This window comes from Lepidochelys kempii, chromosome 1 (assembly GCF_965140265.1).
Source record: "Lepidochelys kempii isolate rLepKem1 chromosome 1, rLepKem1.hap2, whole genome shotgun sequence".
Taxonomy (NCBI): domain Eukaryota; kingdom Metazoa; phylum Chordata; order Testudines; family Cheloniidae; genus Lepidochelys; species Lepidochelys kempii.
In genome coordinates this window covers 222,146,244-222,159,430 of record NC_133256.1, presented here as the reverse complement: position 1 = coordinate 222,159,430, position 13,187 = coordinate 222,146,244, and the positions used below count along the sequence as shown (strand labels likewise).

The following is a 13,187-nucleotide window of genomic DNA, read 5'->3' as shown; positions in this document are numbered from 1 at the left end:
AAAGCACTGTATTGTCATTTTTCAGCCTGATCTTAAGAATCGCCTTTGTGGCTGATATCGCCTTATTAGCTCTCTGTCTGGGCCCCCTGACAGTGGGCTCTGTCATAGTGGCTTTTGTATGATAAGGACAGGTCCCGTTAAAAGCTTCAGAAGACCATCAACTTGGCTAATTCTTTAGAAGAGCCATCAGAATATGCTAACTTTGAATAATGTTACCTCTGAGCTATCTAGTTCCCTGAGCTATCCAGTTCGTTGGGGAGTTTTTTGTTTTTCCCTCCCTCACCTGCCCATTAGATACAAGTTGCTACATTTGTGAATTGGAACTGAATTTGACTGGTCAGTAACCAACAATTTTCTAAAATTTTCTTTACCAGTAACTTTTGTTACTGGAGCATTGCTCAGAAGAAAAATAAGCTTCAGAGGAAAAAGAAAATGTAACCATCTGTTATCACAAGTCAGTGGTCTGGTGCTACATATATTCAGTAGCCACGTCCTAATACAGGTTGTTTTTTTAGCTAACAGGAATATTCTGAATGATTTAGAGGTAGGTGTATGTGTTCACGTACCTACACACGCATGTGACTCCCCCTGAAACACACACTGTCCTATCTAGCTGAAATGTGTGTCTTCTGATATTAACATGTGATATAGTGTTTATAGAGCAGCATGTGGATATTCGTTATTAGTATTCAACCAAAAAAAGGGAGTACAAATGAAACAGCTAGCCATATGGCCTTCGAGGCACTTATGATCATACCCCAGACCCCATTAATGAATTCTGTCTTTAGTGTTCTCTGATTAATCCTGTGACAACATAATCTGCCTGGTGTGTGTGTGTGTGTGTTTTGGGGTGGGGGGGGTGCGGGGAGGAGATTTTAAGGTGGAAAGCAGATGGCATTAGGTCAAACAGTGACTGAGATTCTATCAGTGAGTTTGCAGGTATTTGCTGCAACCGTCTCCATTGTGCTGTGGAAAAAGGAAACCTCTGTTGCTGATGTGCAAATTTAGATTTGTTTTATAAAACAAAAGTGTAGAAATTGTGTTGCTTTTGAGGAAAATAATTGTGTAGAGGCTCTTTAAGATCTTAATTTGTCCCCCCAATTTTTTCATTCCCTCCCCCTCCAATGCACTTGCTTGGGTCTAATCTCAAATAGGAATCTCATCTGCTGTTAGCCAAACCTGGTGTTATAGGACTGAAAATATAATCCGCTGTCATTTTACATCATTGACTGTTAATGATACTATGGGTTATAAACATTAACTATCATAAAACAGTGTGGAGCATTCTAGTTGATAGTTGTAAACAGTGAAATTATTATCCTGCTTGAACTAGCTAACTGCATAAATGTCTGTCACAGTAATGCAGCCCTGAATGCACAGAAATAAAAATGAAATCTTTTTAAATTCCTGTAACATAAACTGAGCAGACCATTAAATGTTGCTCATGAAACACAGTAATATGAGAATGCGATAAAGGTGTGTGTTGTCATGAGTTTGGGATAATTACACTATGCACATGCGAGTATAACAGATAAAGATACCGCACAACTAATGTAGTATGAAAAGTACTGCTATGTTGCAATGGAAGTGTTTTGCGTTGTTGGTAAATAAGAGCTAATGCCTGAGATCTGGGTTGATGGTTTTCACAATATACCAGGAGGTTCTGTTAAAGCAAGCTTAGATAGTCATGATTTTCCAGTGCCTATGTATGCTAACATGTTGTGGGTTTGCCCCACAGTCGCTGAAACCCTGCAGAGCTCATAGCATAATCTGTTCATATAGCTTTCTGCAGCACTGACCCATTCTTAAAAGAAGTCTTTGACAAAGAATGTTTCTCAAAATTTTAGCCACAAAATACCTAATTGAATACGGTTATTCAAAAATACGTCTTAAAACTGGTAGTAGAAATGTCCTCTCTCAGCTGTTTTAAATAGTGGCTTATAGAAGGGTTTTTGTTGTTGAAGCTTTAATGAAAGTTAAACTACTTAGAACTTTGTCTTCTAAGATCTCATTCAGTGTGCTCTTTGTAGACCCTAAGGATCCAGCAGAAAATCTTATGAGAGCAAAGGTATTTACTCATTACCTTTTTCTAATGTGCTCTGTGATGGTATGGCATTTCCCCGGAAGAGGTTCCATTTTAAATGGTGCTGGTTATACGAGACCCACTCTTGCACACACTGTTGTGTGTCTTGCATGGAGCCAGACCTCTCAAGTGTACTGGATCTTGTGCGACATTCTGAGTTTAGGGTGAAATCAGGCTGCCTGTTCAATAGGAGGAAATTCTCATCCCCTCTCTCTTCTCCCCCCCCACCCCCTCTGGCCTGTACCTATATAGGGTAATGTGGACTGAACTGTAAGCAACAGACAGAATTCACATCTTACATCTGCTGACTGCTTTTTATATTTCCATACACTTACACAGCCCTTATTATGAAAACCTCATATCCTGATACTAAAAGGTAGTCAAGATCCCCTTCTTACAAATAACTGTACAGAGAGTTCATAAGGAAATTGCAGGCAGTACGGAGATTAGAGCTCTCTTCCACTCAAATTGCCTTTCGGACTGAATGTGCTAGATATGTGCTTTGGTTATCCTATCTCCAGTCAATGCACCACACTCCTCTCCTAAAGCAAGGTTGAGAACTCAATATTTCTGATCTCCAAAATTCTACTGCTTGCCTACTAAGTAGTTGTGTAACCCACAGACTGTGTGTGATGAGTCCCCATCTAGTGGCTAGGCCCCACTACAAACCTTTAACAGATGCTGACCTCTATGTGATGTGAAGGTCCAGGTTTTAAATTCATGTGGAGGGAATTTACAGTTGCAAGTTACAATGTGTTTTTTGTTTTCTTTCAAGAAACTGGTTAATATAATTAGTAGACAGAACCTTGTTTAAAACAGAACTTACAGTTTAAAATAAAATCTGTAAATTGTGGTGTGACATGCAGCAAAATACAGGTAATCCACATTTAGGTCATTTGTCAAACATTTTGATTGTGCTGTCACATGCTAGCAGACATCCATTCTCTCTGTAAGCCCGTCTCCTCTACACATTGCTAAATTCTATAAATCGTTCTTACATAGTCTGGACCTAGAGGAAAATAATCTTCCTCAATAGCATTGTCATATTGTCTTAAATCATAAGACCTTCAGAACAGGGAACATAGCTTTTGTATATTTATTTGTAAAATGTTATGTGAAGTTAGTGCTGTGACATTTTTAGTGCTACTTCCCAATTTTTTTCCCTCTTGTTGGTTAAAGACATATATTCCAAGTTCTGTGCCTCAGCCATTTTTGGGTCATTAATTTAATCTTACTCATTATTAATCTAATACATTTTTCCTGAAGTTTGTTAAAGCTTCCTAATTATTTTAGCCCTTTTCGCTACCATTGGCTCAGGGCTAGTCTACACTAGAATTGCTACAGCGACGCAGCTGTAGTGCAGCGCTCTATGCTGACGGGAGAGAGCTCTCCTGTCGGCATAATTACTCCACCTCCCCAAGCGGTGGGAGAGCTTCTCCTGCCGACATAGCACTGTCCACACTGGCGTTTAGGTCGGTGTAATTTATGTTGCTCAGGGGGATGGCTTTTTCACACCCCGGAGCAACTTGAGTTATACCACAGTAAGCGTGAGTGTGTACAAGCCCTCAGTCTGGGGGTTTTGTCTGCCATTTGTTGACAAACCCCTACCTTCCTTTGACTGGTGGGGGTGTTAACAGGCCACTTCGCCTTGAATGGTCCCTTGAAAATGTGTCAACTACTGATACTAAACAATCTGTTCCATCTTGTATTTATCTGTGACACTGAGGCTATGTCTACAATTACAGTGGTACAGCTGCACCGATGCTGCTGTGCCATTGTAGCGCTTCTGGTGAAGATGCTTTAAGCCGATACAAGAGGGCTTTCCTCTCGGCTTCATAACTCCTGCCTCTGCAAGAGGTGGTAGCTATGTTGGCGGGAGAAGCTCTCCCACCGACATAGTGCTGTCCCCACCAGCGCTTAAGTTGGTATAACTTTATTGCTTTGGGGTGTGGATTATTCACACCTCCGAGCGACGTAAGTTATACAGAAGTAATTTGTAGTGTAGCTATAGTCTTTGTAAGTTTCCCAGACCTGAAGAAGAGCTCTGTGTAAGCTTGAAAGCTTCTGTCTCTCACAAACAGAAGTCGGTCCAATAAAAGATATTACCTCATCTCCCTTGTCTCTCTCTAATATCCTGGGACCAATATGACTACACCAGCACTGCATCTTCTTTGATTGTCAGAGCACATACTGGTACTCTTAGTGCACAGAAGCAGGGTCCACATGGCCAATTAATGCACAGCAGACTAGAGCGACTATAGATTTATACTCCAGCTTGCTGCACACAGTCACCTCATGGACAAGCCCAAATTCTCATCTTTGAGCAGTCCCTCAAAGAGCTACAGTGGCTACTGCTTGTTCCTTGCAGTCTTCCTTTTCAGAGGAATTAGTCTATTGATGGTTAGCAGTAATGCCTTTTAGAATTTCTCAACTGCCTTTCACACTGGTGGATTCTAATATGTCCTCCCATTGCTCCTCAACAAAAATTTGCCGTCGTGAAATCTAATATCCTTGTACAGGTGCATTCCGTGAACCCATTATTTGCTAAAGTGAATTCAAGTGTGTCATAGCCATGGACACTTGGCCCGAGGGCCACATCGTGGTTTCCAAACTGTATGGAGGGCCGGGTAAGGAAGCTATGCCTCCCCAAACAGCCTGGCCTGCACCCTATCTGCCTCCTTCCATTTCCTGCCCCCTATCTGCCTCCTTCCATTTCCTGCCCCCTGACTGCCTCCCTCAGAACCCCTGACCCATCCAACCCCCCCCCCACTCCTTGTCCCCCGGCTGCCCCCTCCCGGGACCCCCACCCCTAAGTGCCCCCTTTTCCCCATCCCCTGACACACACACCCCGAACCTCCACCCCATCCAACCTCTCCCACCTCCCTCTGCCCCCCTAACCGCTCCCTGGGACTCCACTCCCATCCAACCTCCCCGCTCCCTGTCCCTTCACTGCCCCAACCCCTATCCAGAGCGCCCCCCGGGACTCTCACGCCTATCCAACAGCCCCTGTTCCCCATCCCCTCAGTGCCCCTCCTCCCCATCCAACCTTCCCACCCCCTTACCATGCTGCTCTGAGCAGCAGGAGCTCGCAGCCCTGCCGCCTGGCTGGAGCCAGCCACGCTGCCTGCACTGCACAGCAGGAACGGAGGGCCAGAGTACTGGCGGCATGGCACGCTGAGGCTGCGGGGGAGGAGGGACAGTGGGGGAGGGTCCAGGGGCTAGCCTCCCCGGCCAGGGGCTGGGCAGGACAGTCCCGTGGGCCAGAGTTTGCCCACCTCTGTCATAGCTACTAGTACCAGTTTATCATTCTTACTTAGATTCTGTACATAACACGTAGATTCGGGTTGATTTCCTCTTAGCTGGATTCTTTTGCTTATACGTTGTAAAGTTATTTTCTCTGCATCTAAGGGCTATAGGCTTGATGCAGGAACTATGGGGGGGGAACTCTGTGGACTGTGTTACGCAGCCTATATGGTCAGTACGATCTCTTCTAGCCATAATAGCTATGAATATTTTTGATGCATGCTTGTATTTGTCAGTTGGGTAATAAAAATCCCCCAGTAAGTGTTGTGGTATTTTGGAGTACCTCCGTTTTAGTGTCGTCCTGTTTTTTAGACACTTAAGACAAGCATCTTTGAAATATCTGAGTAGTAGTCCTAGTGATCTGCAAAAGATACCTGTTTGTTTATTTTCTCTGCATCTGGATAAAAGGAGAGACAGACAAATTCACCCCAAAACTTTGTTCTCAAATGGTTCCTTGTCTATATTTTAAGTATTTTTGACAAGTAATGCTTTTGAAGACAACTCTATGAATGCACATATCTCAGTTCATGACTTTTAATTCCTCAGTAAAAGATACTGTCTAGCTAATTCTAAAAACCTTGTGTGGATTGGGTCTGCAAAAGAACTAAAGATGTTTTCTCTTGTACTTCAAGGTTAAGCTTTCCAAATTGAACTTGGATGACCATGCAAAGAAGAAGCTCATTAAACTTGTAGGAGAGCGGTACTGCAAGGACACCGATATGCTTACCATTACAACAGACAGGTATGGTAACACAAGAAAAATGTCTGTAGTATTGGCCCTATTGAAAAGTAGTGAGGGCCTGTTGCATTAGTATATTAATTTGTCTTACTAAACCCATGTCCCTTTCTGAACTAAAATCAACTGATTAAATACAATTACAAGTATTCAGTTCGCAACTATATGTTTGTAAAGGCAAATCTTATAAGTATCTAAAGTATCACCAGGTGCTGAAGAAATGCATATTTGTAAATCATTATTTTAAAATCGTTTAAAAATGTGTGACAATTGGATTATATGAATTTTACCAACATTAGAAAGAGCATCAAGCAGAAAACTAAAAGGGCTTTGTTCCAATCCAAACATTTCTTCAAAACTCTCATCTATTTCTAGGTCACTAATCATTGCAGTTATTTGCAGTTACATTTCAGCAGGTTGCCTTGGAGGAGCCTGTTTTCTGTCTCTCGCTGCGGCATTTAAGAGGATAATCCAAATATGAAGTTGTTTATAAACCAAAATATCCTACAGATGCAGAATTTAATTCAGTAGTGGGGTAAAATCTGTTGATTGTATACATGTTAGTGTTTGTAAAGCACTATCAATATAAAAGCACTAACTAGGTAATCTTCAGAACACTTATGCACATCAGCAGTATTATCCTCATTTTACAGCTGGGGAAATTAAGGCACTGAGTGTTGCTCAGGGTTTCATAGCAAGTTACTAGAGCCAAGTTCAGAGCTTCGGAGTTCTGGCTTCCAGTCCCATGTTCAGTCCACTTCATCATGTAACCTTTTTAAAAAAAAAAAAAAAAAAGATAAGTAAAGAAATTAAGAGTGTGTGTGTGTGTATGTATATTAAGTTAGTGTATATCTTATGTATATTAAGTTAGTGTATATCTTATGTATATTAAGTTAGTGTATATCTTTCAGTGGAAAACTACATAACTGAGGTTAAAATAAACATAAGGTGCAACTTTTTGGTCACAGGCCTTTGCATTCCAAGTTGTTCACAACAGACTATCTGTTACAACTGGCATTTATTTAATACAATTTTGTAAACTTCTTTACTGACTTCATAGGTTATTTGAGATTAGTAGCAAAATGTTAACGTAAGGTCCCTTCTGCCGATCTGCAATGGCTTCTGTAATGGAAATTAACAATCTCAAACTGCACTTTGAAAGAATAAGACTATAACCTTGATATCTTTGGTAATGTTAATTTTTAACCTCTCAATAAAACAGATTCTAATGTCCAAAATTTTGAAGGAAATCTATTGCTCCATCTACAAGGCCTTCTACATTGGCCTAAGGTACACTGCTGTTTGTAAAGTGCTGTGAGGTACCTTGAGCAAGAAATGTACAAAGGCAAGTTACACTCAGTTCATATAAGGGCTCTTCCTCTGTGGAATGAGTATGAGCAAAACGTCTTGGGGCTCTTTTCCCCCCACCCCCGCTCCTTTTTGTGACTGTTGGTTCCATCATGATCCTTATCTATTTAGATGGATGCTGAAAGTGGTTCTGTTGAGAGCAATCTCGCCTACTTTCTACAGTTAGACAACTTGATTAATGGTAAAGGGTTGTGTTTGAGTGAAATTGAAAAGGCAAAGTAAAGACTCGTCTTGGTAGGAATTTTGCCTTTGAGTTCAAGCAGCAGTTCTTTGAGTGATTGTAGACATGTATTCCACTCAGGTGTGCACACGCCCCTTGCACCAAAGCCAGAGAACTTTGCTTAGCAGGAGTGGTACTCATGTCTTCTCACCCCTTAGCCTATTTAAGGTCCTCTCCCCTTCCTAGACTATTCAATGGCTGCGCCGCCCTGACCACTTCAGCTCAGGCTTTCTGGTATTTTATTGTAGATAGTTGGTCAGTAGTGTTTAGCAAGACCCCTAGGTTTAGTTTGTAGTAGTTATTTAGGATAGATCGTTACCCTGGGTAATGCCCTTATTGGGGTTTAAACATTCTGTCATGTGAGGTGGATATCCCCAATAGCGACCCCTCACGTGTGTTGTTGGTTGTGCCTGGGAGAAGAGCATGTTATAGAAAGGTGCTCCATCTGCAAAGAGTTTCAAAAGGAAATGCAGGTGGAGCAGTCCATGAGGCCCACTTTGGCATTGGGGATATCCACAGATCATCCAGCTCCATGCTCTTCTTTGGAGCCAACATGAGATGCTTCCCTTCGTCCTCTGAGAAAGAGGTCCCATTCCAGAGGTCAGAGATTTTTCTTTATCTTCCAAGAGGGGGAATGACCAGCACTATGATTCCTCCCATATGTCGGATGGAGCTGGGTTGCCTAACTGCTTGCTAGTACTGTGCCAAGATCAGTTGGACACCATACAGTTGAATTCAGCACCAGCTATCTGTGTGCCATTGGCCTTGCAGTCAGCATGAGATGTACTCTCCCTCTCTGTTTCTGATTCCCCAATAATTCAGGAGCATTCAGCTGCCATGGCAGCTGCTGCTTCTGCTGTCCTCTTGGCACCATCTGTTTGCAGAGTTATCTTGTTCATCAGCATCATGTACCACACTGCCGAACACTGAGTTTAGAGTTGCGCTCAACATCCTTTTTGTTGCTGTGGGAGGTCTCTTCGGCATCGATGTCATTGCTGCAGACCTCATCTTGGGATCGGTACTGGCCTCTGGGACTACCGTTAGCTCCAGTGCATAGTGGAAGCGTGATGCCTCTTTCGGTGCTCATTCATCATCGGTACTGATGCCATCCCTGTATTGGTTTTCGGACGAGGCTGGTCATTTGCTTGCCTTATCGGAGGCGCTCCTCCACTACCACCCGGCCAACTTCCAGGGCTTGTTCAGTTTGAGTTTAGGGATGTCTTCCTCTTCATCCTTTCCTTCAAAGCACCACTCTAGGAAGTTCTCAAGATCTTCCTTGATCACCATCAGTATTGAGATCAGCACCATTCCTGCAGTAGGGATGGAGCCTCTGGCCTAGTACATACTAGCCACCCTGACCCTTATTCCCAGTGGCCCACTTGGAATTCATGGGATGTTCCTTGGTGTACAAGATCCTGTTCTTCAAAGTAATCCAGGGGAAGGTTGCCGATTCTGGCTAAAATTTCTCTTTCTGAACCATCTCTATTACAGGCACAATCTGAGGTCGTTCCTCCTGAGTTGGTTCAGCCTGATGCTCTCATGCAGGAGTCTCCAGTGACCCCACCCCCTTCTACTTCCTGCTCGCCTGATGACCCTGCGATACTGGTCTGTTCTTCCCTGGTGCCTGAGGATTTTAAGTTATACTAGGGCCTCCTGAGGCACATGGCTTCCATCTTGGGCATTCAAGCTGAGTTTGTGCAAGAGAATTCACATACCCTTGCTGGATATTCTCCAGATGTTAGCTCCAGGTCAGGGAGCTTTCCTGATAAATGAAGCTCCCTTGGAGCCGGCCAAGTCCTTGTGGAATATCCCAGCTTCATTACCACCTACAGCAAAGCTCTCTGGAAACAGTATTGTGTTCCTTTGCAGGGCTTCTAGTGCTTCTGTTCCCATCCAGTTCAGTCTCTCATTCTAACAGCATTAACGACAGAGCGTGACAGAGGGGATGTAAGTCCACCACCAGGGACAAAGAATCTAAGAAGATGGACTTGATGGGGAGAAAAATGTACACATCTTCATGATTACAACTGCACATTGCAAATCAGCAGGTGTTATCTAAATATGATTTCATCGGTTGTGTCGCTATGTTCAAACTCACAGATAAGTTGCCAGAAGTGCCCACTTAAGAGTTTACGGCTTTCATTGCAGAAGGTCATCTGGTGGGCAAAGCTTTGCTGCAATCAGCCCTGGATGTGTCATATGCTTCTTCCAGAGCTATGGGATCAGCTCTGACTGAGAAGAGCCTCATGGTTGCAAATTCCAGAAGATCTCCTGATGTTCAGCAGAGCACAGTAGACTTAGCTTTTGATGATTGGCTTTTGTTTCAGTAGAAAACTGATGAGACTTTACATTCTTTTAGGGACTTTTGGGCTAATTTGTTTGTTGGGGGTTTCTACCTGTGATGAAGTAAGGAATTTTCTTAATGGTATGCATGAATACTGTGTGTGTCTCAATTTCCCTGTGTGCTGCATGTTTAACGAGGTGGTGGGAGAGGGTGTGTGTTTGTTACAGAGGCGGTGTGACCTCGCTTAGCAGTCAAAGCCCCAGGTATTGGAAATTGGGTACCCTAGCAATTGGTGACCGGAAGGCCCACCCCATCTTGGAAGTCAACCAGTTCTGACCAGTGGGGGAACAAAAGACGAGAGAGGGCCCAGGTGGCCTCTTTACCTGGGACCGAAGCCAAAGGACGGAGGAGAGGCTATTGGGGAAGGTGATATACAATGATGGGCTGGAAGGAGGGGGCAGCTGGACTGGGGACTGAGGGAGCAGCCTGAGCCCATCGGGACTGGGGCAGACGCAGATAGAAGGTGGACCCGAGGGCCTTGAGAACTTCCTGTGCTGGGTTCAGACATTCAATAAACCTTCGTGTTTTAAGCTGGCTGAGAGTCACTACAGCCTAGAGATCAGGGTTCCATTGCTGCTTCTGGGTGTGGCGAGTGAACTCCCTGAGGGAGCCCATGGCGAGAGACAGGCGTGCAGATGGCTCAGAGGTACAGTTCCAGGAGGTGGCAGGGCCAGAGGGCATAGCCCTAGAGAGAAAGGGAGCAACCTTCATCGAAAGCTGTCACACTGAAGAGGGTTACTCTGAGGGACCGTATGGAGCTGAGAGAGCACAGGGCCTGTGAGTCCTTGACAATACTCCAGCCACAAGGAGGCGGCATTATAGAGGTCAGCAGTAACAGCATCAATATCACTCACAGCTATTTTTCTGTCAGTGGTTCTTCCCTGTTATGCGGCAGGATTTATCTAGAAGAGGACATGGATTGTGGAGGAGAAATAGGCCCTCTGGGTCTAATTTTAGCTAGCTAGCTGGTCATCCTTCAATGAGCGAGCAGCCATTTTGACTTTCAGATCCAGGGTAGCATTCCTGTTGTGACTTCCATGTCTCTATCTGCTCAGGTTGGGGACAGGTTGTCTTGCTTTATCCATGCTTGGGATACAGTAATAGACAAATAGGTCCTAAGCACCATTCAGTCTCTGTGCATCTCTCTTCCCTACCCCTTCCTGCTTCAGAACCCCGCTCACAAGCCACTGCTCTTTCAGCAGGTCCACACTCTGCGTGCTTCGGAGCTATAGAAGAGGTCCCTCTGCAGCACTGGGGAAAGGAATTCTATTCCTGGTATTTCCTGGTCCCCAAATTCAAAGGAGGGATGAGACCTATTCTCAATCTCCACTCTCAACAAATACATCAAATATGGGAGACTCCATATGGTCACTCTAAGCAGCTATTCTTCTGTGTTAAATCACAACTGGCTTGCTGGCCTGGATCTTCAGGACACTTACTTCCACCTGGTCACTTTTTTCCACAAGTCGCCAGAGGTTTGAGATTTGTTGTGGCAGGTCAACATGATCACTACACAGTGCTACCCTTTGGCCTGTCCTCACTTCCTTGCATTTTTACCAATGCATGGTAGTAGTGACAACATACTTCAGAAAAAGAGGAATTCATGTCTTCCCATACTTGAACAATTGCATAGTGAGGGGCAAGTCTGCTCACATGTCTGGTTTACATTATGCCTTTCTCAATAGTCTGGGTCTGATCTTGAACAAGATTAATACCACCTCAGAAAATCAAGCTTATTGGGGCCCTCTTTGATTCTACAAACGCAAGGGCATTTTTGCCAAATGAGTGATTCCAGGCAATTAGTCACCTGTCTGTATCTTTTTTCTCACCCTTCTGTTCCAACCCTGAGTGTTTCTGAAGCTGTTAGGTCATATGGCCAAACCCTTATTTGGACCAGCATGCAGGATTGCACCTTCGCCATTTTCAAGCATGGCTGAAGTTGATCTATCACCCAAATTGTCAAGCATTGGACTGTGAAGTTCGAGTGCCTCCAGAAGGTCTGGATTCCTTCCAGTGGTGATTAGTTCAGAGCAGTGTATGCCAGGGTGTTGCCTTTGCTTGCCCCCTCTATCCCAGGCAGGATCATAATTACCAGTGCTTCCATAATAGGTTGGGGGACACATCTGGGGGAATTGGGGGTTCAAGGTTTGAAGATGGAGCAGGAAGCATCTCTTCATATCAACATCCTGGTGCTTTGAGTCATTTACCATGCCTGCAAGGTATTTTGAGTAGCAGTTCGTGTACCCACCACCACCACAACCTATTATGTGAAGAAGCGAAAGGGAGCTCGCTCCAGTCAACTTCATCACCTCTTGACAAAGCTTGGGCAGCTCTGCACCGAAGATAACATCACTCCTGCAGTTGCTTATTTACTAGGGGTCCGGAATTACTTGGCCGATTGTCTTGGCAGGAATTTCTCCTAGGATCATGAGTGGTCTCTGAAAAACGATGTGCTAAGGTCCATCTTTGCATCTGTTTGCAATGAAGGACAACAAGTAGTGCGGGTCTTGAGTAGGTCTCAGTCCATGTTCCCTGAGCAATTCATTTAATCTGAATAGTGGATCAGTCCTGATGCATGCTTTTCCCCAATCCCAGTCATTCCTGAGATGAAGCTGGATCATATCATCTTGAGTCTCATCACACCAGCTTGGCCAAGATTGCATTTCTCAGTGATGTTTCTTTATTCATGTTTGCAAGATTGCTACTTGGTCTTCCATACCTACTTCTACCAAACATTATGGTATCACGATCATGTCCAAATCAGAGTTGAATTTTGGGAAGGCATTCTTGCAGTTGCTCTTTAAAGTAGACTCCAAGCCCCATCTCCTCCTGATACTGCTTTGGAGTCACCTGGGTGGAATGCATGTCTGCAAAGCACTCGAAGAAAAGATGGTTATTTACCTGTCCTGTCGCATTATTCTTCAAGATGTGGATGCAGATGTTTATTTCACAACCAACCCTACATCCCCTCTCCATTAAAGTCTCAATTATTGATGTTTGGTATGAAGAAGAACTGAGAGGTCAGAGTTGTGTTGCCCTTAAATAGCTTGGGGAGGGCCTAAAAGGCCAGTGGTTATGAGCACTACCTGTATGGGCACTGCTACGCAGTGTTTTCTGACTTTGGTGCACTGGG

The 13,187-nt window shown here is 44.1% G+C and overlaps 1 protein-coding gene across 3 annotated transcripts in view; it reads left to right on the top strand.

Annotated features, from left to right (window-relative positions):
• MRPS35 (mitochondrial ribosomal protein S35) overlaps positions 1-13,187 on the top strand; it is a 55,760-nt gene that overhangs the window by 18,504 nt on the left and 24,069 nt on the right. For all 3 annotated transcript variants that reach the window (XM_073315402.1, XM_073315412.1, XM_073315420.1), the window contains exon 6: positions 6,019-6,128. In XM_073315402.1, the coding sequence (XP_073171503.1) occupies positions 6,019-6,128 (110 nt within the window). The remainder of the gene's footprint in view (positions 1-6,018; positions 6,129-13,187) is intronic.